General features: G+C 41.0%; 1 protein-coding gene across 10 annotated transcripts in view; it reads right to left on the minus strand.

Moving 5' to 3' along the window:
• Positions 1-26,377, minus strand: part of RGSL1 (regulator of G protein signaling like 1) — a 131,526-nt gene that overhangs the window by 21,544 nt on the left and 83,605 nt on the right. For 8 of the 10 annotated variants that reach the window (XM_055234349.2, XM_055234350.2, XM_063613811.1 and 5 more), the window contains 6 exons: positions 23,645-23,819; positions 15,627-15,765; positions 15,258-15,382; positions 12,872-12,981; positions 10,520-10,606; positions 9,368-9,434 (listed from right to left, as the gene is read on the minus strand). In XM_055234349.2, the coding sequence (XP_055090324.1) occupies positions 9,368-9,434; positions 10,520-10,606; positions 12,872-12,981; positions 15,258-15,382; positions 15,627-15,765; positions 23,645-23,819 (703 nt within the window). Of the gene's footprint in view, positions 1-8,001; positions 8,039-9,367; positions 9,435-10,519; positions 10,607-12,871; positions 12,982-15,257; positions 15,383-15,626; positions 15,766-23,644; positions 23,820-26,377 lie in introns of those variants that run through there. The other 2 variants (XM_055234356.2, XM_055234352.2) reach the window with 1 other exon arrangement.

The raw sequence follows: 26,377 nt of genomic DNA on the forward strand, positions 1-26,377 counted from the left end.
CCATATTTTTTGTTCAAACTAGACCCAAGACCCAAATCTAATTTCAAGGGCAAAGAAAAATATTAAAGCAAGGAATGCAATTTGTTGGGCTGTGGGTCAGTGTTGTCCCTAACTAAGTTTTGTTTTAACTGTAATGTTACAGACATTTTTAATTTCTCACTTTTTTCCTTCCTTCCTTCCTTCCTTCCTTCCTTCCTTCCTTCCTTCCTTCCTTCTTTCCTTCTTTTTTTTCCTAAGTAGAAGCTCTGGCAACACTAGGTTGGCTGGCTTGAGCGGACTGTCTCTGACCCCTTGGGACACGTTCTCCAGTTCACCACAGTCTCTACCACTCCCTCTTATCTCTCATGGACTGCTTTACTCATTTATAAACCCTGCCTGTATTCTACAGGTGACTGACTTAGTGACACTAGACTAACTGGCATTAGAACATGGTAGATCTGGGATCTTTGAAGGGAGTATGTAAGAAACCAAAAGAAGCTATCAGCAAGACTTAATAAAAGAGAAGATTTTTTTTTCCAACTCAGGGGTGACCTAATAAGTATCATTAATCCTTTTAAGTAACATGTTTGTGTGTTTGCATACTTACACATGAGTATACCCATGGTGAATGTGGAGAGAAAGATAATTAAGAAATAGGAAGATGGGGCAAAGATCTAAGTTCAAATAGATTAGGAAAAGTACCTTTCTTTTCCTTAAGTGCGGCCCATCTATTGCCAACATGCAGGTTCAGCCATGTCCCACTCCAATGTGAGTGTATTTCAGTATGTGACCATGAGTTAGTATTTTGCTAGATCCTCGTCAGTCACCTTGTGGCTGGCCTAACATCCTCTCTAGTTTCATGCCTGGGGCATGTGACTTGTTCTTTTTTGATGAAGCACTTCCCTGTTACCTCAATTCCACTAACTGAGCTCTTCTTTATTCCTTACCTGGGGTCTTGCCTTAGTTTTTTGCCCGATTTTTAGGAACTGGGATTCTGTTTCATGCCCACTCTTCCTTCTATTAATTGCAGTCCTGTTCTAAAGCTCTAGCCCTGATAGGGAAGGGAAGCCTCATGCCCTTTTGTCTAGGCCTTTCTGTCTAACTGGGCCTTCTCCCGGCGGCCCAAGGGGCTCTCCACACCTGGCCTTTTTTCAGCCACCTCTAGAGTCATGCCTGCCTACAGTCTTCCTGGATCTCCTGCAATCACAGCCCCACCAAGTGACCTCAGAGTCTCAGGTGTTCATAAGCTCTGCTCCAACATCACCTTTTTCATCTTGTGAAAAGTCTGGGAAATAAAAAAACATCGGCACAGCAGGAAGCTTTGGCCAGAAATTTGAAAGGATTCTCCAAAAAGCTTTCCAGTCCTTTCCTGTTCTGTAACCCACAGAGATGACAAGCCAACCTGTCCTCAGTTACCTCAGGTAGAGGGCTTGTTCAGGAAATTCTGACTCATTTTACTTCTGATTTTTTTTCTCAAAGGAGAGAAAATATGCCTATTCATTTAAAATTATGACAATAGTTTAGGGCTTTAGGTAAAAAACCCTGAAATTTTTTTATCCACTAGTTGGCAAATGAACAGAACTCTCGGGAAGAACTATTCCTTTTGTGCATGAAAAGTTGCGTAAATGGTTGGCATAGAACAAGAACAGGACAAAAAATCAGAAATGGTGTGTTCTAGTCCAGATGCTGCCATTTACTGCCCAGTAATCTTGGGAAAGTCACTTACCTTCTCTGTGAGTCAGATTCTTTCACTGTTTAAAAATAAATGATTTCTGACCTGGGTGCTCACAGAGTTGTTGTGAGGACTTACTGAGACAATGGGTGTGAGTCATTGTCTAAATGAGAGATCCTACCATTAAAAGACACCATCTGTCCCTGCTGATTGCCTTCAGTGATCTCTACATCCATTTGTCATGGGATTCTTTAACAACCTGAGCCAGGATTTGCACACAGCCATGAAGCTGTGGAGCAAGACCTAGAGCCCAGATCTCCTGACCCAACTCACCGTGGTGGAAAGAAGCGCTTCCTCTCATGCTCTGCCCAAGACTTACCCACTGCAGTCTGGTCCTGCCACATCTGGGCTGTCAACCCATTGCCCTTCTTGATAGTTTCTGGGGAAGATGGCACCAGGGCCTTTCATTTTATTTATTTATTTATTTATTTATTTATTTATTTATTTATTTATTATTGTACTTTAAGTTTTAGGGTATATGTGCACAATGTGCAGGTTTGTTACATATGTATCCATGTGCCATGTTGGTGTGCTGCACCCATTAACTCGTCATTTAGCATTAGGTGTATCTCCTAATGCTATCCCTCCCCACTCCCCCCACCCCACAACAGTCCCCGGAGTGTGATGTTCCCCTTCCTGTGTCCATGTGTTCTCATTGTTCAAGTCCCACCTATGAGTGAGAACATGCGGTGTTTGGTTTTTTGTCCTTGTGATAGTTTACTGAGAATGATGATTTCCAGTTTCATCCATGTCCCTACAAAGGACATGAACTCATCATTTTTTATGGCTGCATAGTATTCCATGGTGTATATGTGCCACATTTTCTTAATCCAGTCTATCGTTGTTGGACATTTGGGTTGGTTCCAAGTCTTTGCTATTGTGAATAGTGCCACAATAAACATACGTGTGCATGTGTCTTTATAGCAGCATGATTTATAATCCTTTGGGTATATGCCCAGTAATAGGATGGCTGGGTCAAATGGTATTTCTAGTTCTAGATCCCTGAGGAATCGCCACACTGACTTCCACAATGGTTGAACTAGTTTACAGTCCCACCAACAGTATAAAAGTGTTCCTATTTCTCCACATCCTCTCCAGCACCTGTTGTTTCCTGACTTTTTAATGATGGCCATTCTAACTGATGTAAGATGGTATCTCACTGTGGTTTTGATTTGCATTTCTCTGATGGCCAGTGATGATGAGCATTTTTTCATGTGTTTTTTGGCTGCATAAATGTCTTCTTTTGAGAAGTGTCTGTTCATGTCCTTTGCCCACTTTTTGATGGGGTTGTTTGTTTTTTTCTTGTAAATTTGTTTGAGTTCATTGTAGATTCTAGATATTAGCCCTTTGTCAGATGAGTAGGTTGCGAAAATTTTCTCCCATTCTGTAGGTTGCCTGTTCACTCTGATGGTAGTTTCTTTTGCTGTGCAGAAGCTCTTTAGTTTAATTAGATCCCATTTGTCAATTTTGGCTTTTGTTGCCATTGCTTTTGGTGTTTTAGACATGAAGTCCTTGCCCATGCCTATGTCCTGAATGGTAATGCCTAGGTTTTCTTCTAGGGTTTTTATGGTTTTAGGTCTAACATGTAAGCCTTTAATCCATCTTGAATTAATTTTTGCATAAGGTGTAAGGAAGGGATCCAGTTTCAGCTTTCTACATATGGCTAGCCAGTTTTCCCAGCACCATGTATTAAATAGGGAATCCTTTCCCCATTTCTTGTTTTTGTCAGGTTTGTCAAAGATCAGATAGTTGTAGATATGTGGCATTATTTCTGAGGGCTCTGTTCTGTTCCATTGATCTATATCTCTGTTTTGGTACCAGTACCATGCTGTTTTGGTTACTGTAGCCTTGTAGTATAGTTTGAAGTCAGGTAGCGTGATGCCTCCAGCTTTGTTCTTTTGGCTTAGGATTGACTTGGTGATGCAGGCTCTTTTTTGGTGCCATGTGAACTTTAAAGTAGTTTTTTTCCAATTCTGTGAAGAAAGTCATTGGTAGCTTGATGGGGATGGCATTGAATCTATAAATTACCTTGCGCAGTATGGCCATTTTCATGATATTGATTCTTCCAACCCATGAGCATGGAATGTTCTTCCATTTGTTTTTATCCTCTTTTATTTCACTGAGCAATGGTTTGTAGTTCTCCTTGAAGAGGTCCTTCACGTCCCTGGTAAGTTGGATTCCTAGGTATTTTATTCTCTTTGAAGCAATTGTGAATGGGAGTTCCCTCATGATTTGGCTCTCTGTTTGTCTGTTATTGGTGTATAAGAATGCTTGTGATTTTTGTACACTGATTTTGTATCCTGAGACTTTGCTGAAGTTGCCTATCAGCTTAAGGAGATTTTGGGCTGAGACAATGGGGTTTTCTAGATATACAATCATGTCATCTGCAAACAGAGACAACTTGACTTCCTCTTTTCCTAATTGAATACCCTTTATTTCCTTCTCCTGCCTAATTACCCTGGCCAGAACTTCCAACACTATGTTGAATAGGAGCGGTGAGAGAGGGCATCCCTGTCTTGTGCCAGTTTCCAAAGGGAATGCTTCCAGTTTTTGCCCATTCAGTATGATATTGGCTGTGGGTTTGTCATAGATAGCTCTTATTATTTTGAGATACGTCCCATCAATACCTAATTTATTGAGAGTTTTTAGCATGAAGCATTGTTGAATTTTGTCAAAGGCCTTTTCTGCATCTATTGAGATAATCATGTGGTTTTTGTCTTTGGTTCTGTTTATATGCTGTATTACATTTATTGATTTGCGTATGTCGGACCAGCCTTGCATCCCAGGGATGAAGCCCACTTGATCATGGTGGATAAGCTTTTTGATGTGCTGCTGGATTTGGTTTGCCAGTATTTTATTGAGGATTTTTGCATCAATGTTCATCAAGGATATTGGTCTAAAATTCTCTTTTTTTGTTGTGTCTCTGCTCGGCTTTGGTATCAGGATGATGCTGGCCTCATAAAATGAGTTAGGGAGGATTCCCTCTTTTTCTATTGATTGGAATAGTTTCAGAAGGAATGGTACCAGTTCCTCCTTGTACCTCTGGTAGAATTTGGCTGTGAATCCATCTGGTCCTGGACTCTTTTTGGTTGGTAAGCTATTGCTTATTGCCACAATTTCAGAGCCTGTTATTGGTCTATTCAGAGATTCAACTTCTTCCTGATTTAGTCTTGGGAGGGTGTATGTGTCGAGGAATTTACCCATTTCTTCTAGATTTTCTAGTTTATTCGCATAGAGGTGTTTGTAGTATTCTCTGATGGTAGTTTGTATTTCTGTAGGATCGGTGGTGATATCCCCTTTATCATTTTTTATTGTGTCTATTTGATTCTTCTCTCTTTTCTTCTTTATTAGTCTTGCTAGCGGTCTATCAATTTTGTTGATCTTTTCAGAAAACCAGCTCCTGGATTCATTAATTTTTTGAAGGGTTTTTTGTGTCTCTATTTCCTTCAGTTCTGCTCTGATTTTAGTTATTTCTTGCCTTCTGCTAGCTTTTGAATGTGTTTGCTCTTGCTTTTCTAGTTCTTTTAATTGTGATGTTAGGGTGTCAGTTTTGGATCTTTCCTGCTTTCTCTTGTGGGCATTTAGTGCTATAAATTTCCCTCTACACACTGCTTTGAATGTGTCCCAGAGATTCTGGTATGTTGTGTCTTTGTTCTCATTGGTTTCAAAGAACATCTTTATTTCTGGCTTCATTTCATTATGTACCCAGCAGTCATTCAGGAGCAGGTTGTTCAGTTTCCATGTAGTTGAGCGGTTTTCGGTGAGTTTCTTAATCCTCAGTTCTAGTTTAATTGCACTGTGGTCTGAGAGACAGTTTGTTATAATTTCTGTTCTTTTACATTTGCCGAGGAGAGCTTTACTTCCAACTATATGGTCAATTTTGGAATAGGTGTGGTGCTGAAAAGAAGGTATATACTGTTGATTTGGGGTGGAGAGTTCTGTAGATGTCTATTAGGTCTGCTTGGTGCAGAGCTGAGTTCAATTCCTGGGTATCCTTGTTAACTTTCTGTCTCGTTGATCTGTCTAATGTTGACAGTGGGGTGTTAAAGTTGCCCATTATTATTGTGTGGGAGTCTAAGTCTCTTTGTAGGTCACTCAGGACTTGCTTTATGAATCTGGGTGCTCCTGTATTGGGTGCATATATATTTAGGATAGTTAGCTCTTCTTGGTGAATTGATCCCCTTACCATTATGTAATGGCCTTCTTTGTCTCTTTTGATCTTTGTTGGTTTAAAGTCTGTTTTATCAGAGACTAGGATTGCAACCCCTGCCTTTTTTTGTTTTCCATTTGCTTGGTAGATCTTCCTCCATCCATTTATTTTGAGCCTATGTGTTTACAATTTGGCATGATTTTGCAGTGGCTGGTACCGGTTGTTCCTTTCCATGTTTAGTGCTTCCTTCAGGAGCTCTTTTAAGGCAGGCCTGGTGGGGACAAAATCTCTCAGCATTTGCTTGTCTGTAAAGTACTTTATTTCGCCTTCACTTATGAAGCTTAGTTTGGCTGGATATGAAATTCTGGGTTGAAAATTCTTTTCTTTAAGAATGTTGAATATGGGCCCCCAATCTCTTCTGGCTTGTAGAGTTTCTGCTGAGAGATCCACTGTTAGTCTGATGGGCTTCCCTTTGTGGCTAACCCGACCTTTCTCTCTGGCTGCTCTTAACATTTTTTCCTTCATTTCAACTTTGGTGAATCTGACAATTGTGTGTCTTGGAGTTGCTCTTCTCGAGGAGTATCTTTGTGGTGTTCTCTGTATTTCCTGAATCTGAATGTTGGCCTGCCTTGCTAGATTGGGGAAGTTCTCCTGGATAATATCCTGCAGAGTGTTTTCCATCTTGGTTCCATTCTCTCCATCACTTTCAGGTACACCAATCAGATGTAGATTTGGTCTTTTCGCATAGTCCCATATTTCTTGGAGGCTTTGTTCATTTCTTTTTATTCTTTTTTCTCTAGACTTCCCTTCTCACTTCATTTCATTCATTTCATCTTCCATCGCTGATACCCTTTCTTCCAGTTGATCGCATCAGTTCCTGAGGCTTCTGCATTCTTCACGTAGTTCTCGAGCCTAGGCTTTCAGCTCCATCAGCTCCTTTAAGCACTTCTCTGTATTGGTTATTCTAGTTATACATTCGTCTAATTCTTTTTCAAAGTTTTTAAGTTCTTTGCCTTTGGCTTAAATTTCCTTCTGTAGCTCGGAGTAGTTTGATCGTCTGAAGCCTTCTTCTCTCAGCTCGTCAAAGTCATTCTCCGTCCAGCTTTGTTCCATTGCTGGTGAGGAACTGCATTCCTTTGGAGGAGGAGAGGCGCTCTGCTTTTTAGAGTTTCCAGTTTTTCTGCTCTGTTTTTTCTCCATCTTTGTGGTTTTATCTACTTTTGGTCTTTGATGATGGTGATATACAGATGGGTTTTTGGTGTGGATGTCCTTTCTGTTTGTTAGTTTTCCTTCTAACAGACAGGACCTTCAGCTGCAGGTCTGTTGGAGTTTGCTAGAGGTCCACTCCAGACTCTGTTGGCCTGGGTGTCAGCAGCGGTGGCTGCAGAACAGCCGATTTTTGTGAGCCGTGAATGTTGCTGCCTGATCGTTCCTCTGGAAGTTTTGTCTCAGAGGAGTACCTGGCCATGTGAGGTGTCAGTCTGCCCCTACTGGGGGGTGCCTCCCAGTTAGGCTGCTCGGGGGTCAGGGACCCACTTGAGGAGGCAGTCTGCCTGTTCTCACATCTCCAGCTGCGTGCTGGGAGAACCACTACTCTCTTCAAAGCTGTCAGACAGGGACATTTAAGTCTGCAAAGGTTACTGCTGTCTTTTCGTTTGTCTGTGCCCTGCCCCCAGAGGTGGGGCCTACAGAGGCAGGCAGGCCTCCTTGAGCTGTGGTGGGCTGCACCCAGTTGGAGCTTCCCAGCTGCTTTGTTTACCTAATCAAGCCTGGGCAATGGCGGGCTCCCCTCCCCCAGCCTCACTGCCACCTTGCAGTTTAATCTCAGACTGCTGTGCTAGAAATCAGCGAGACTCTGTGGGTGTAGGACCCTCCCAGCCAGATGCAGGATATAATCTCCTGGTGTGCCATTTTTTAAGCCTGTCGGAAAAGCGCAGTATTAGGGTGGGAGTGACCCGATTTTCCAGGTGCCGTCCGTCTGTCACCCCTTTCTTTGACTAGGAAAGGGAACTCCCTGACCCCTTGCACTTCCCGAGTGAGGCAATGCCTCGCAGGGCCTTTCATTTTTGACCAGAAAATGTTCTGTCAGTGTTAGGAGGCCTCTGAGAGATGATTTGCCTCTGCTGGGGGTCTGGCTTGATTACTTCTTCTCTTTTTTGGTGTAGGATAATTTTTGTCTGAAGGGAGAGAAAACAGCCAGTTATCACAACTATGATGCAGTAATTGAAGTTGCATTCTGTGTTGGTTTGTCACTGTCATTTCCTTTAGGAATGGCAATAGCCAAAAGTGAAACCTTCAGGCTTCAGAATAGGGCTTCTTACATTCTTAGTCTCACCTTCTTCCCCAAGGTCTTATAAACTCTGAAGCCATGCATTGCTTTTCCAGTGTAAAGAGGTTCAAAGTATCTGGTTTGTCTTCTGGGCACTGGAACAGGCAAATAATACCTGGGCAGCTCCAAGTCCCTGTTGGAAGGACAAGTCTGGAAACAGGCCTGAGAAATGACATGGCTGGCAAGGACACCAGGCCTGTCATTCAGAGGCTGCTGTCTACCACCTTGGCCTTCAAATAACTCTTTGGCTCTCCTCAGCTATGGTTTTCATGACCCCTGGGGATTCTCCCAGAGCCCTAACTTAGCATCAGTTTCACTTGGAAGCTTGTGCAAAAGTGAGTTAGGCTGAAGCAGATTTTAACAGACTCAAGTCCCTTCTATTCTTATTGCCAATATCCTGCCAAGCAGAAGAACAGATCTTCTTTCTTTCCCACCTTATGCACCCCGCCCTGAGCAGCCTGGAATATTTAGGAAGCTGGCAATAAAAGATCATCTGAATAAAGAGAACGTAGGATACGTATACACAATGTAATACTAATCAGTCATAAAAAGATAAAATCGTGTCTTTTGCAGCAATATGGATGGAACTGGAGACCATTATCTTAAGTGAAATAACTCAGAAATGGAAAGTCAAGTATTGCATGTTCTCAGTTACAAGTCAGAGCTAAATAATATGTACACCTGGACATAGACCGCAAAATAATAGACACTGGAGACTCGGAAGGGTGAGAGGTGGGAGGTGGGTAAGGGTGAGAAATTACCTAATGGGTACAATGTGTATTATTTGGATGATGACTACACTAAAACCCTAGACTTCACTACTTCCCAATATATCCATGTAACAAAACTGCACTTGTACTCCTTAAATCTATAAAAATTAAAAATAAAAATCAAAGATCATCTGGGACACTTCCACAGCAGTAGTGTTCTACTGAAAAGTGGGTCAGAGACTCCAACTTCTTAAAAGTTCCTGTCCTAGTTGGAGGTGAGAAAGGACTCCCACAGAGAAACACCTCCTTAACTTCTCACCAGAGGCAGCAAGCTCAGTTTCTAGGTTCTGCATGCCGAGGAAAGGCAGGGTATGAGGCTAGTCTCTGGAAAGTTTATACCAGCTCCCATTGCATGCTTGGACTTAGCAGCTCTGAACTGAAGAAGAGGATTTCCAGCTCATGCCTACCCGTGGACAGGATACAGCTGCATGGCAGATACCACGAGTCTTGGCTGAGTAAGGTTGCTTGATGAAGCTAAAGAGAAATACAGAGAAAAACTGCATCAGGACTCACGACACAGACGCAGTCACTGAAAGGCCTCCAGCCTGGAGGACCATGCCGGGTGGGCTTCCACGGACAACTCCAGGGTAGGGTTTGGAAAGTGAAGGTAAAGCAGGCCTGTTCCAGGGATATTCAGGAGACCTGGTTTCTATGCTGCAATTTGTGTGTTCGTGTGTGTCCCAGGAGACCTTTCATCCAGACATGAAGGCCATGATGTCAATCACATAGACCCAGGGAAGTAAAATAGGAGATTAGGGCAAGTGAACACTAGAATCGCAAGACTTTAGGGCTGTTTGGAGCCCATGGATCACAGGCAATGTTCCATAGCGGCCTCCCCCGTGAAGCAATGAGGAAACACGTACAAATGGGCAGGGCAGGTACGCTGGCATTTCATGCCTGTGAGAAGCAGAAAAGCAGTATTTCCAACTTCTTCCCCTAATAGAAGCTGGCAGTTGGGATAGAAAGGGAAGATTTGTTAGGAGAGACTATGTGGAAACAAAGGCAGGGTTAGTGTGTGGGAGTGGGGTTGACTCCTTGAGACTGAAGATGGGGAAGAAAAAGAATATAATATGGCCTCAGTATGTGAGGTTAGAACTGCAGGGCTTGTGACAGGAAAGACATTCGTAGCAGGAGCCTCCAGGAAGCAGGAGGTATGAAATGGTGTGTTCAAACCAGCAGTTGGTCTCAGTGTGAGGGGGAAGTAACAATTAGGACATTGTGATAGTCTCTTAATAAAGATCGTACGTCATGCCTGGAAATGAGAAGAGGAGTCAGCAGAGATATAGAGAAGCTTAAGGTACCTGCCTTCCCGGGGTTACAAAAACCAAGAAGACAGGATTATTTAGATGAGAGTCACTCACAGAGCCATGGAAGGAGGTCAGGAGACTAAATTTTCACCTCCTCTCTGCCACTCACAAGCTATGTGATCTTCATCAAGTTACTTCACATTTTGGGGATCTCAGTCTCCTTATGGTCAATAAGGGGATTGGCCAAGCTGGTTTTAAAGTCCCCCTCTGATTGAGTAGCAAACTGTCAGTGGGGATCCAATTCCAACTCACAATTTTGAACTGAACTTATTGCTTCCTGTTGAGGCTGCAACCACTCAATACCTCTGAGCAAGGTGAACCTTAAGATGGCATTGTCTCCTGGGGAAGGACAAAAACAAGCATTAAAAACACTTGCAACAACTACTGAAATAAATCTTTCTAAGTAAGCAATAAAGCTCTTGTTTAACATGCTTAGATTACAAAATGTTAATGATAAAACATTATCTAAATCTAAACCTTTGCATGTGAGATGCTATGGTTTGAATTTTGCCTCCAAAACTCATGTTGAAATTTAATTGCTACAGAGATGGTATTAAGAGGCAAGACCTTTAATAGGTGATGAGGCTGGCCGGGCACAGTGGCTCATGCCTGTAATCCCAGCACTTTGGGAGGCCGAGGCAAGTGGATCACCTGAGGTCAGGAGTTTGAGACCAGCCTGACCAACGTGGCGAAACCTCATTTCTACTAAAAATACAAAATTAGCTGGGCATGGTGGTGTGCACCTGTAATTCCAGCTACTTGAGAGGCCGAGGCAGGAGAATTGCTTGAACCCAGGAGATGGAGATTGTGGTGAGCCAAGATCATGCCATTGCACTCCATTGCCAGCCTGGGCAGCAAGAGTGAAACTGCATCTTGAAAAAAAAAAGGTGATGAAGCCACGAGGGGTCTGCCCTCATGAATGGATTATTGCCATTATCATGGGAGTGGGTTTGTTATAAAGGTGAGTTCAGCTGTCTCTTGTTCTCTCTCACACTCTCTTGCCCTTCTGCCTTCCACCATGAGGTGATCAGCATAAAGCCCTCTGCCAGATGTTAGTGTCATGCTCTTGGACTTCCCAGTCCCCTGAATCATGAGCCAAATACATTTCTTTCTTTATGAATTACCCAATATGAGGTATTTTGTTTTAGTAACACAAAATGGGCTGAGACATGAGATCAGGGATGTGAGGCTGAGAGAGAGGATCACCATGCTCAAGGTCTCTCAACTTGTACATTATGACTCTCTGATGCTGTTCCCACATTCACAGACCTGTTTTCTTTGGTTTTCAGAACTTTCCCCTGAAAGATACCTAGTCTTGTCCTCACCAGCCACTGCCCTGTTCACCAACCTCTTTCTTTTTAAAATTCCCTTTTGCACAGGGTGCAGTGGCTCACACCTGTAATCCCAGCACTTTGAGAGGCCGAGGCGGGCGGATCACGAGGTCAAGAGATCAAGACCATCCTGGCTAACATGGTGAAACCCCCATCTCTACTAAAAATACAAAAAATTAGCTGGGCTCAGTGGCAGGCGCCTGTAGTCCCAGCTACTCGGGAGGCTGAGGCAGGAGAATGGTGTGAACCCAGGAGGTGGAGCTTGCAGTGATCTGAGATCACACCCCTGCACTCCAGCCTGGGCAGCAGAGCGAGACTCCGTCTCAAAAAAAAAAAAAAATTTCCTTTTGCTCAAGTACCAATCACAGCTGTATGACAGAGATACATTCTGAGAAATGTGTCATTAGGTGATTTTGTGGCTGTGTGAATATCATAGAATGTACTTACACAAACCAAATGGCAGAGCCCACTACACATTCAGGCTTTATGGAATAGCCTATTGCTGCTAGGCTACAAACCTATACAGCATGCTACTGTACTGAATGCTCTTGCAATTATGACACCATGGTATCTGTGCATCTAAACATATCTAAACGTAGAAAAAGCGCAGTAAAAATACAGTGCTATAATTTTATGAGACTACCATTGTATATATTGTTTATTATTGACTGAAACATCATTATGTGGTGCATGGCTGTGTGTGTGTATATATATATATATGCATATTTACTTATTTTTTATGAATTTGTACATAAGTAAATATGTGTATGTTTTTATATATCTGCTTTTTTACATATATATGTCTGCTTTCCTAAAAATTATATATGCATAAAAACATATATATGCATAAAACAAATATATGCACATTTATCACATTAAAACTATATATGCAGTTTTTAATGTTGTCGCTTAATGCTATAAAATAAATGCTTTCTTAATGGGAGGGTTTAATGGAGATAGAGCAGGGGGCTTCTTAAGCAGCAGAGAAGCAGATCATCCTCTCCATGTACCCTCAACATAGACTGTGACTGGCATGCACAGAGGTGTCCTGGAGTTATTGCTGGGGAGAGGTACCCTCTGCTAGCACTGCTAGTGACAGATAATTCATGCTTTACCCTGAGTGCTCTGCCTCCCTGAGGGCCAAGTAAATGAGCTGTCCCAGCTCCAGCAAATACCCTCGAGGAAGTCTTGAATTTGGCCCCTTGGGCCCTTGCTTTCTCTTCGCAAGTCTTGGTTGCTAGAGAATGGGGCTGTGAGTTGTGGTGGAGCTTACCTCCACTCGAGAAAGGATACTTGTCCATAGATTTAGGAGGGCTTTTTCTGTCCTTGAACTTCTTCCCCTTATACTGTAAGTAAGAGCGGGTCACCTTCCAGAAACAAAACCTGTGGGAAGAATGGCTTCTGGTCATAGGAGGGAACCCCCAGTGGAGGGGGCTGGAGCACCAAGCACAGGAGAAACGGGGCCGGGCCAGTCCTCAGAGAATGTGGGTGTCCAACAGAGAAGAGGAGAGCATCCTGGCCTTGGGGTGCTACCTGCCAGTGGCCTTTGTTCTGAGGCCTCCTCTTTGTCCAGACCTGGCTCCAGCATGGGCCTGGCATGGGCAGTTTGTTGGGGCTTCTTTCTGGAACCATCAGTGAATGGAGCCTGTAAAGGGCCTGCTATCCTGAGGCCTGGGGTGAGGTTAACCTCTGGGGTGCACCTCAGCATCAGACTCTGACATCCCTATCTAACCCCACCTGGTATGGCCAGAGTGTCCGAAGGGCTTTTGCTCAGGTCCTAATCCTAGTTTCCACCCTGCCCCTTACTGACAGCCTTGACCACCTTACTCTATTCCCAGCGGGCCCTTCTCTGGAATAGACCTAGTTTCTCATGTGAACTCAGATTTATGTACTCTTTATGACCTTTATGTTCTCTAGAAGCCTGTGCAATACTCCCCATCATCTCTTCCTTCCTGGCCCCAAGCCCCTTGTTATCCCTACCTTCAACCAGTCCTTGGATTGGACCCCTTAGAGGTCAGTCTTGGCTAAGACTGAATTTATTTTCTATGGCACTTTGGATCTGGTGGTTTTGCCTGCTGCCCTCCTCCCTTCTCCTTGAGGGACAGTCTGTTCTATCCCAGTAGGCTTTTCCCATTTCACTTGCTGAACTGGGTCTCCTTCCCCTAATGGACCTCCCAGTATGCCGCACATGCATTATTTATAGTGATGAGAGACCAAGAGACCTGGTTTCTAATGCTGGTTTTACCACTTACCAAGTGATTCTAGGCAAGTCCCTCAACCACTCTGAACCTCAATCTCCTCATCTGTAAAGCAGGGATAATAATACTCCTCCCCACCTACTGCGTAGGGTTCTGGAGAGGTTCATTTAAGATAACATATGTAAACACAGTTTGCATAACATAAATTTCTTTATAAGTATGTAGGAAAGTAAGTAAAGAAACTGCAGGAGGAACAGGAATCCAAAGCCTCCCTAAAGCACGTCTCATTTTTCTAAGCACATGGGAGACAGCTAAACACTGGCCCATTCAAGAGAAGTATGTATTTCCCAGAGGTTCCTAATCCCTCCAAAAGTCTCTGGGTGAATGTCTATTTAGTCCTTGCTAGGAGAACTAGAATTAAGTTCTAGACAACATTTGATGTTCAAAAGGTTAAATTGCTTGTCTTGAACTTAGATTTTTGTACTTCTCTCGGTTCTGTATTAAATAATTTATTATCTTAAGGATTTTAAAATAAAGATTAGAGATCGGTAAGCATTTCACACTTCTATTTTAATAAAGTAACTTTTTTTTTTTTTGGTGGAAGATGGGAACTTCTAAGAGTCAAAGTCACATGATAATCTAAGTGTCCTGATTAGCTTTGTCTGGGAACATTTCAGCCAGGTGTCCTCTGGTCACTACCACCCAAGGCACTGCCATTCACCATGTGGAAGATATGAGCTGGAACTCTGGCAGACCACAGGAATAAATAATCACCTGGGAAGGCTCAGGCCAAATCTCCACAGGACAGGTTAGAAACCAGTGGGTCACAGATTGCATTTGGCCACAAAATATCTGCATATATTTTGCTTGTTTCATTTTTGGTTTTTGGCCTTCACAGTTTCTTCACTGTGTTTTAGTTTTGTTAGTTGCCATATTTGCCACTTTAACCTTGGGAGAGATGAAATACACATTTGAATGTCTAGCTCCTCTTGATAATTGGAGTATCTAGCAACTGTGCCCCCTCAGTGGTAATTATGGGGATTTGGGCATAACAGAGCAAAACACTCTGGGTTACTTTCTTCATGTAGCTTCTTAAGCACAAGCAGCTGTGTTAGTCTTGACAGAATTTCTCCCCAAGGGGCTGTGGTTCACTCTTACCTTCTTGTGAGAAACCCAGGCCTAAGAAAACCTCACATTCTTGCTCCAAGCAAGCATAGAAAGAGGAGGGGTGGGAAACTAGGCGTCTGGCTCTCAGTCTTACTCTGCTTTCCATCTGTAGATTCAGTGTTTGGTGTTCTGTGTGAGGGATGGAGTGAGGTGAATAGGATAAGAAAACAACATCTTAGTTCCCCTTAGAAACTGGAAACTATGAAACAGAGTGCTAGAGGAAGGCAGAAAACTCTCTCCAAACTAAGTGTGTTTTCCTGACCTAGCAGTCACTGAATAAGGAGAAACAGTTACCTTTTCCAGAAGTACATAACGACGGGGAAGACAGACATGATAGCCCCGTGGAAGATGCTCCGATCTAGGTAGCCGTCTGTGATGGCAGCAAGGATGGCATCCTTCTGGGACTCAGGGACATTCACCTACCCACAGAGTGGGAGCCTGTCACTGGCAGAGGCTCCACGGGAAGGCAGAAAACCTCTCCTGGCCCCCAGAACCCCATGACCACCCCCTCTCCAAAAGGCAGACGGTTTTCATGGAGTTGCTAGGTAAAGGATATTTAGTTGGCCAGGACTTATGAGGTGCCTGACAATTAGCTTTCTAATTGTCCTTGTGGGGGAAATGCTTCTTGGTGAAAGGCCAGAGTGGAGCGGGAGTCTTTCTTACCCTCAGCTTTGGAGGGATGTCAGAATTCAGGAAGAGTTTTTGGATAATGTTCATTTTGGACCGCATTAGGATCACATCATTCTCATTGTATGCCCGGTTGATCTGCAGCATGTGGGCTGAACTTACCAGATCATTAAATCTAAAAAAGAAATGTGAAGTATGAAATCAGGAGGAGAAGATGAAAACAGTGACTAACAAGGCACCCAGCCTAGACCCATTTCTGGCCCAAGAAAGGCAATGCCAGTTCTAGGCCAGGTTGTGACTTTATTCATTCAGTCATAATTCATCCATTGGCAAATACTGAGCACTTATCACAGGTCAGATAACATGTCAAGGGCCCCTTCAAGTGAATTTCTTCACCACAAACCCCCTTGTTTATCCCACCTTCCCTTCTTTACCCATTCGGACCCTGCAGCATCGCACCTCTAATGACTTCAAAGCCTAAGGACTATCTTGCTCTTCCCTCTCCTGTGCTGACCTGAGGCAAGCCCTGAGATGCAGGTCCCACTCCTGTAGAGCACTTTAGGCAATGAGAGGAGGTTTGGACTTAATTCCAGTGGTAATGGGAAGCCAGTAGAACATTTTTTTTTTTTTTGAGACGGAGTCTCACTCTGTATCCCAGGCTGGAGTGCAGTGGTGCGATATCGGCTCACTGCAAGCTCGGCCTCCCTGGTTCATGCCATTCTCCTGCCTCAGCCTCCTGAGTAGCTGGGACTACAGGCATCTGCCACCATGCTTGGCTAATTTTTCGTATTTTTAGTAGAGACGGGATTTCACTGTGTTACCCAGTATGGTCTCGATCTCTTGACCTCGTGATCCGCCCACCTCGGCCTCCCAAAGTGCTGGGACTACAGGCCTGAGCCACCGTGCCGTGCTGCCAGTAGAACATTTTAGGCAGGAGAATGATCTAGTCTGGTTTATGTTTTTATTAGGCTACGCTGGTGGCTATATAGAGAATAGTTTGTAGAGGTCAAGCGAGGAAGAAGACGTAATGTGGTGGGAATCAGAGCAGCAGCAGGTGAGGCTATTCACTCTGATTAGTATCTCCCTCTGCTCCTCCATTACCTTCCCCTACATCCTTTATTATCTGACTAACCCCTACTCTTCCTTCAAAATTTCGCTTAGATTACCCAAGAATTTTGGGTCTCCCAAGAAACCATACCTGAGGACTTACAGTTGTCTAAATACACTTCCTGTGCGTGATTCTCCCATAGCACCTATCATCCTGAGACACTTCCTAACTTTTGTTTGTGTCTTTTCTGCCATCCTTATTAGTTTGTGGGATCTTAGAAGTAGAGAGCACGTCATAGTTGTTTTTTGTATATCCAGTGTCAAACCCAGTGTTCAGTAAAGAGTGAGCAATCAACAAGCATCTGTGGAAATGAGCTAAATCCATCACTGGGGTGAGTAGAAGATCTCTAACCAACTCTTCTAACTGATGCATGAGTTATCAGGTGTCTACAGTTTTGAAAAACACACTGACTGATGCCCATGACATGCTGACTGCATAGATTAGTGGGACACCTTTAGTACACTCTCACCTTTCTCCAACTAGTAGAAGTGAATGTGTACCAGGAGTTGTGTTTCTTCCCAAGTATCTTTCCCTATTGTAAAGATAATTAGTAACTATAATTGCTATAATTAGTAACTTGTGAAAACTGATAAAATATGAACATTAAAGAAAAGTTATTATTTCTATGAAAACAAGTTAGAATGTTTTGGAAATTCTAATGAAGGCAAGTAGCTTTTTAAAAAAGTGTTGTTGGCTGGGTGCAGTGGCTCACACCTGTAATTCCAGGACTTTGAGAGGCTGAGGCAGGTGATCATGGTGTCAGGAGATCGAGACCATCCTGGCCAACATGGTGAAACCTCCATCCCTACTAAAAATACAAAAATTAGCTGGGCATGGTGGCATGCGCCTGTAGTCCCAGCTACTTGGGAGGCTGAGGCAGGAGAATCGCTTGAACCCAGGAGGTGGAGGTTGAAGTAAGCCAAGATGGTGCCACACTCCAGCCTGGCGACAGAGTGAGACTCTGTCTCATAAAAACAAAAACAAAAACAAAAACAAAATACTGTTGAGTTAGGTGTGGCCACGCAGTTTAAAACATAAAAAAAGGTATAAAAATCCAGAAGGATTAAATTGCTTCACAGTAATCTTTAAATTCTGTTCCACTTTAAAGAAATAAAAATTCAAATCAGTAGACAGACACTTTAGGTTCCAAAATGTTAGCATAGAAGCAAGTTGGCTTCATTCTCCCATATGGAAACTCAAAACAAACAAATAGTACTGAGATTATTACCAGCACTATCTCAGAACTCAAATATAATGAGACAGAGGAGAAAAAAGAATGAAAAGTAATGAAGACACCTACAAGATATACAAAATTACTTCAAAAGAGCAAATCTAAAAATTATTGGTGTTCAAGAGGGAGTTGAGCAAGAGCAAGGAAAAGAAAACTTATTCAAAACAATAACAGAAAACATCCTAAAACTTGACAAAGACATACATGTTTAGGTACAGGAAGGCCAGAGAACATTAAATAAATTCGACCCAAATAAGACTACTCCAAGTATTATAGTAATCAACTCTTAAAGGTCGAGGACAAAGAGAGAATCCTAAAAGCAGAAAAAGAAGAAAATAACATATAAAGAAGCTCCAATTCATCTGGAAACAGACTTCTCAATGGAAACCATAAAGGCCAGGAAAATTTGAGAAAACATTTTCAAAGTGAAAAAAAAAAACCCACCATCCAAGAGTACTGTATCCAGCAAAGCTATCCTTCAATCAGGAAGGACAGATAGCCTTTCCTAGACAAACAAAAGCTGAGAGAATTCATGCCCAACAGACATGTCTTACAAGAAATGCTAAAGAGAGTTCTTTATTCTGAAAGAAAATGACACTAACATGCAAGAAGGAAGCCTTTGAAGGTATAAAACTCATTGGTAAAAGTGAGTGCACAGACTAATCCAGAATATTCTAATATAGTAATTGTGGTGTGCAATTCACTCATAACTCTAGTATGAAGCCTAAAAGACAAATTTGTCAGAAGGAACAATAGCTAAAGCAATCTGATAAGAGACAAGCAATATAAAATATGCAAATTGAGAAAAAATGTCCAAATATTGAGAGGATGGAGTTAAAGTGTAGAGATTCATTTTAGTTTTTTCTTTGTTTCTATTCTTCTCTTTGTGATGTAAGATAAGCTGTCATCTCACCAAAATATTTTTGGTAAGCCTCATAGTAACCACAATGCAGAAACCTGTAATAGTTACACTAAAAATAAAAAGCAATGAATTAAAATACAGTACCAGAGAAAATTACTTAATCACAAAAGAAGACAGTAAGAAAGGAAGAGAGGAGTTCAAAAACAACCAGAAAACAAGCAACAAAATGGCAGTAGTAAGTTCTTACTTATTAATAAGAATGTTGACTGCAAATAGACTCAGTTCTCTAATTAAAAGACATATAGTGGCTGAATGGATAAAGAAACAAGACCCAACTACATGCTACCTACAAGAAACCCACTTCACCTATAAAAACACACATAGACTAAAAGTGAAGGGATGGAAAAAGATATTCTATGTGAGTAGAAACCAAAAAAAGAGTTAGGATAGCTATAGTTATATCAGATAAAATAGGCTACAAGTTGAAGACTCTAAAAAGAGACATAGTTATTATATAATGATAAAGGGGTCAATTCAGTAAGAGGATATAACAATTATAAATATCGACGCATCCAACATGAGAGCACCCAAGTATATAAAGCAAACATTAAAAGATCTAAAGGGAGAGAAAGGTTACAATACAATAATAGTAGGAAATTTCAATACCCCACTCTTAGTAATGGACAGATCATCCAGACAGAAAATCAACAACAACAAAAAATTGCAGTTAAACTACACACCACACCAAATAGGCCTAACTGACATTTACAGAATATTTCACCCAACTGCTACAGAATATACAATCTTTTCATCAGCACATGGAACATTCTTCAAAATAGACCACAAAACAAGTCTCAAAAAATTTCCAAAAGTAGAAACAAAATCATGCATCCTATCTGGCCATGATAGAAAAAAACTAGAAATCAATACCAAGCAGAACCTTGGAAACTGTTTCCTACAGTACATGGAAATTAAACAACATGCTCCTGAATGACCAATGGATCAGTGAAGAAATAAAGGAGAAAATTTAAAAATTCCTTGAAACAAATGAAGATGGAAATACAACATTCCAAAATCTATGGGATACAACAAAAGCAGTACTAAGAGGAAAATTTAGAAAATAAATACTTACATCAAAAAAGTAGAAAGACTTCAAATAAACAACCTAATGTTGCCCTCAAGGAACTAAAAAAACAAGAACAAACCAAACCCAAATTAGTAGAAAGAATAAAATATTAATAATAAATATCAGAGCAGAAATAAATGAAATTAAGACTAAAAAATACAGAAGATTAATGAAACAAAAAGTTGGTTTTTAAAAAATATAAACAAAATCATTAAGCCTTTAGCTAGACTGATAAAGGCAGAAAGAAGACCCAAATAAATAAAATCAGAAACAAAAAAGAGACGTAGTCATCAGAGATTATGATGTTCAACTATACACCAACAAATTGGAAATCCTAGAAGAAATGAATAAATTCTTGGACACATAAAAACTACGAGGTTGAATCATGAGGACATAGAAAACTCAGATGAACAGATAATGAGTAACAAGATTGAAGCCATAATAAGTTTCCAGTCAGAGAAAATGCCAGGACCTGATGGCATTAATTCTACCACAAATTTAAATAAAAACTAATATTAATTCTGCTCAAACTCTTAAAAAATTCAAAAGAGAGAATACTAAAAACTAATTCTACAAGGCAAACATTGACCCGATATCAAAACTAGAGAGGGATGCAGCAAAAAAAGAAAACTACAGGCCAATATCACTGATGAACACAGATGCAAAAAGCCTCAGCAAAATACTAGCAAACCAAATTCAACAACACATTAAAAAGATAATTCACCGTGATCTAATGGGATTCATCCCAGGAATACAAGGTTGATTCAACATATGCAAATCAATAAACGTGATATATCACATAACAGAATCAAGAATAAGAGCCATATGATCGTTTCACAGATGATGAAGCATTCAATAAAATTCAACATCTCTTTATGATAAAAACCATCAACAAATTGGGTATGGAAGAAATATACCTCAAAATAGTAAATGCAAATATATGATAAACCCACAGCTAACATGATATAGAATGGGGAAAAATTGAAAGTTTTTCCTCTAAGATCTGGAACAAGTCAAGGATGCCCACTCTCACTACTCTTATTCAATATAGAAGTGGAAATTCTAGCCAGAACAATTAGGCAAGAGAAAGAAATAAAGGACATCCAAACTGGAAAGGAAGAAGTCAAATTAGGCTTGTTCACAGCTGACATAATCTTATCTTTAGAAAAACCTAAAGACTTCACCAACAGCCTATTACAACTCAGACATTCAGTAAAGTTGCAGAATAAAAAATCAGCATGTGAAAATCAGAAGCATTTATCTACACCAACAATGAACAATCTGAAAAAGAAATCAAGAAAGCAATCTCATTGACAATAGCTACAAAAAGCATAAAATACCTAGGAATTAACTTAAACAAAGAACTTCAAAATATATACAAGGAAAATACTGATGAAAAAATTGAAGAATACACACACACACACACACACACACACAATTGAAGTATATTCTGTACTCATGGATTGGAAAACATAATATTATTAAAATGTCTACACTACCCAAAGAAATTTATAGATTCAGTGCAATCCCTATCAAAATACCAATGGCATTCTTCACAGAAATAGAAAAAAGCAATCCTAAAATTTACACGGAACCACAAAAGACCCTGAATAGTCAAAGCAATCCTGACCAAAAAGAACAAAGCTGGAGGCATCACTCTATCTGACTTCAAAATATACTACAAAGCTATAGTAATTAAATCAGCATGGTGCTGGCATAAAAGTAGACACATAGACCCGTGGAACAGAGTAGACAATTCAGATATAAATCCATGCCTTTGCAGCCAACACACTTTTGACACAGGTGCCAAGAGTGTACAGTGGGGGAAAGGACTGTCTCTGCAATAAATGGTGATAGGAAAACTGAATGTCCATACGCAGCAGAATGAAACCAGACACCTATCTCTCACCATATACAAAAATCAAATAAAAATGTACTAAAGGCTTAAATCTAAAACTCTGAAGCTACTGGAAGAAAACGTTGGAGAAACATGGCAGGACATTGGTTTGGGCAAAGGTTTTTGTGTAAGAAGCATAGGGAGCCAAAGCAGAGACACACAAATGGATCACATCAAGCTAAAAAGCTTCTGCACAGCAAAGGAAACAATCGACAAAGTAAAGAGACAACCCACAGAATGGGAGAAAATATTTGCAAACTATCCATCTGACAAGAGATTAATAACCAGAATACATATGGAGCTCAAACATCTCAATAACAAAAAACCCAAATAATCTGATTTTTTAAATGTGCAAAATATCTGAACAGACATTTCTCAAAAGAGGTACACAAATGCCCAAAAGGTATATGAAAAACTGCTAAGATCACAAATCATGAGAGAAATGCAAGTCAAAACCACAATGAGATATCATCTTACCCTAGTTAAAGTGGCTATTATCAAAAATACAGGGAATAACAGATGCTGGTGAGCATGTATAAAAAGGGGAAACCTTGTACCTGGTTGGTGGCAACGTAAATTAGCATAGCCACTGTGGAAAACAGTATGGAGCTTCCTCAAAAAGCTAAAAATAGAACTCCCATGTCATCCAGCAATCCTAATACTGGGTATATATCCAAAGGAAAGAAAATGAGTATGTTGAAGAGAGATTTGCACTCCCATGTTTATTGTAGCACTATTCACAATAGCTGGAATATGGAATCAACCTAAGTGCCCATCAGTGGATGAATGGTTAAAGAAAATGTGGTGTATACAGACACACAATAAAATAGTATTAAGCCACAGAAAAGAATGAAATCCTGTCATTTGCAGCAACATGGGTGGAGCTGTAGGTGATCATGTTAAGTGAAATAAGTCAAACACAGAAGGACAAATATCACGTTTTCACTCATATGTGGGAGCTAAAAAAGTGGATCTCAAGTCGTTACCAGAATCTGGGAAGGGTAGGGGGTAGGGGGATGAAGACAGTTTGATCAAGAGGTACAAATACACAGTTAGATAGAAGAAATAAGACCTAGTGTTCAATGGCTCAGTATGGTTTCTACAATTAATAATCATCTATCGTACATTTCAAAATATCTAGAAGAGAATAATTTGAATCTGTCTAGCATAAAGAAAAAATAAAGAAGATGATGGATATCTCAATTACTCTGATTGATCTTTACACATTATATGAGTATACCAAATATCACATACGTCTCCAAAATATGTAAATCTATTATGTACCAGTTAAAAAAATAATTAGTAGACAGCTTTCGGGGTATAGTCTATACAAGAAAAATTTACAGACCTTCCATTGTGGATTGACTTTGGCTTTACATAAAAAATTTGACAGGTAAAAAAAATTGAGAGGCGAATTAATATACACTAATATGTCTTAACTTAAAAATATCTGTTTAATGTCATACACACACACACACAATTTGTATTATTATAATTCCTGGCTTTGACTAAAGAATATTGGTCTCATGGTGTTATATAATAGGACTTTTTCACATTTGTAAATAATGGAGAAAAACATGCCCCTTTTCTGGGACTAAGTAACTGCATTTTAACAGTGGAATTTCTGGAATGCTGAAGAGCTTTTAGGACCCAAAGAAAAGAAAGATGGAAATCAATTGAGTGACAGCATTCAGTAAGATTTTCAGGAGAGACTCTTACTGGACAGGGCTGAAATCACTGTGTCTCTAACAGATCAAACTAGTTTCTGCTGGGCAGTTCTAAGGATGAAAAGTCATTTTCAGGGCACAAGAAGGAGAAGTGAAAACTTACTTCTCCATTTCAGAAAAGAAATATAGATCATTGATCGCAAAGTTGACAGTGATAATCCTGTGGCCAAATATACGACGCTTTACAAGGGTTATTTCTCCATTCTCTTGGTCTGCACTCCGGACATTTGTAGAGGGTGGAGCTGAACGTCCCGATGTGTTGTATGGTGTGGTGAAATCTGAGAGAGAAAGAAGAAGGAATTACAATCTTGTTTGATCAAGTCACTCTCACCCTCAACCTGGGCGTAACAAAAAGAAGAAAGGAGACTGTGGATCCATCCGTTTGGCCTATTGAAATAGTCACTTTCTGCCATTGGGTTCAACCTTTTACTTGGACTTGAAAAAGTCATCTACTCAGATAGTATGACAACACACATAAAACACAAGCCAACTGAGCACTGAAGGTGCTTATCTAATAGAAATAGAATCACACCACAGTTATGCTAATCCCTAAGGTTTCTGCAGAGACTGAAAATGAAACATGCGATGTGACCTTCCAAACAGAGTGTGTAGCACTGATGTGCTTATACTCAAGTTTTATCAGGAAGTAATTTAGGAGCAAATGAGGAAAGCAGCACAAAGAAAAAGTCAAAATATCAACAGTAAAGAAGTTTACTAAGGAAACCGAGGGTAGAAAGCTAGAGTACAGAAGACAGTAACGAGTAAAGGAGAGCACAAGAGCCACTAGAAGATTTGGATTGTGTGTCAGAAAAATAGAATGCTTCCTTTAGAAGTTTCTTGACTAGACTATATCCAAAGACATCTATTCATAGGGATTCAGGTATGAGAAAAGAACAGGTTTGGGCTGGATCTGACAAATAGACCCTGGTTAATTATCTGGCTGGGTTTCAAAAAAATGTCTAATCTGGCTCTAGAATTTACCATTCTGCCTGCAAATCCTTTATTCTGGAGTGCTGTTCAGGATTTATTGAAGTGGGTGTGGTGCTCCCTATGGTGTAGGTGGGGTTCCTTTTGGTTTAGTGTTGTATATAGAATGGGAGGGTAACTACGAGAGGCCATAAATACCTAGTACTTGTTATGTCTCAGACACTGTGCTTGACCCTAGGGTTACCATGCTGAGTAAGACATAAGATCCCTTTCCTACTATCTTTCAATCTTTCTCTCTTAGACTTGAGTTTGAAGGGAAAAAAAGTCTAGATAACAGTGGAAATTGATATGATGGTTAGGGATTCTAGGAAAAGAGGGTGATAAATTCACCAAATAAACCTGGAAGCCATGGGATGCTTGTAAACTGGCTCTGGTGGTAGAGGGGAAGACCTAATTTGTATTATTTGCCGATTTAGATAGTAAATATTCTCACAGCAATAGATTTTTAGCTACTGACATTTGTTGAGTAGTTCACAAAATTTCAGGATATTTAACAGCTGGCTCTTACCAACCAGTATGAGCAGCTCCAGCTCACTATTACCTGGGAATCATATCTGACTTCTTCCTCTTTCCACATCCAGTTAGTCACCAAATACTGTTGATTCTACTTTCTAAATATATTTCAAATGTATCTACTATTGGTCTTTCTTGCAGTGACATTTGTTTAAAGCATCATCATTTTTCATTTGTTCCAAAAGCCGCTTAAGTGTTCTTGGGGTCAGGACTAGGCCCTGACCTGCTAAGGTGAGGGAGGTGCCTAGGACACAGTTTAAGGAAGCATTCACTATCAACGTGTTACAAGTACGGGGTTGGCATCTACATGAGCCTGACAGTCAGTGCCTCCTTAATTTTTGTGTGTTATATGCCTCCCTTGCCTTACCCTAGTTCCAGCCCTGACTGTGCTTCCTACACTTAATTTTGCTTTTGTGTAGTATATTCCCTACATTACAGTCAGGATGATCATTCTAACTTGGCTACTGTTACTATTCTGCTGAAAAAAAATTTTTTCCTTTTTGAGAGGGAGTCTCACTCTGTTGTCCAGGCTGGAGTGCAGTGGCACAATCTCAGCTCCTTGCAAGCTCCACTTTCTGGGTTCAAGCAATTCTCCTTTCTGAGCCTCCTGAGTAGCTGGGATTGCAGGCGTGTGCTACCACACCTGGCTAATTTTTGTATTGTTAGTAGAGATGGGGTGTCACCATATTGGTCAGGCTGGTCTCGAACTCCTGACCTCTGGTGATACACCCGCCTTGGCCTCCTAAGTACTGGGATTACAGGCTTGAGCCACCACCCCCAGCCTGCTGAAACTTTTTTATTGGAACATCCACTTTTGTCCAAGATAGACTACCAAGAACTGGATTTATCTTCCCTTCCGAAATGATTTTTAAAAATCAGACAAAATATATTGAAATAGTTTTTAAGACACTGACTATCAGAGAATTAAGGACAGTGATCACTGAGACTTGGGAAAAATGAGTGAGCCCTACTCTTGCCCCACTTTACCACCTTGACATAGGATCCATTCCACAGTCAGGGAGGGAAAACCCAGGTCAAGTTCGGTGGACTCTCTGAATTAAGGAGATGGACCTGAGAGTCCAGTGAGACCAATGTGGCTAGAGTTTACAAGACAGAGTTCAAAGACGAGAGGGAGAACCTGGAAATCTGCAGAGGTTCCCTCAAGTACTCAGCAGAGTGCTGACCAGCTCAAGATATGAGGAAACTACCCAAAGCTTGAGGGTAGGGGATCTGAAAGCATTAAAGAACGGTCCTTGGTGCTCACACAGAAGCAGAAATAGTGCCTGTTTCCACTGAGAGACTAGAAAAACTCATAATTTATGAGGAATCTAGTAGA

The sequence above is a fragment of the Symphalangus syndactylus genome, chromosome 19, assembly GCF_028878055.3.
Source record: "Symphalangus syndactylus isolate Jambi chromosome 19, NHGRI_mSymSyn1-v2.1_pri, whole genome shotgun sequence".
In the NCBI taxonomy this organism is placed as follows: Eukaryota; Metazoa; Chordata; class Mammalia; order Primates; family Hylobatidae; genus Symphalangus; species Symphalangus syndactylus.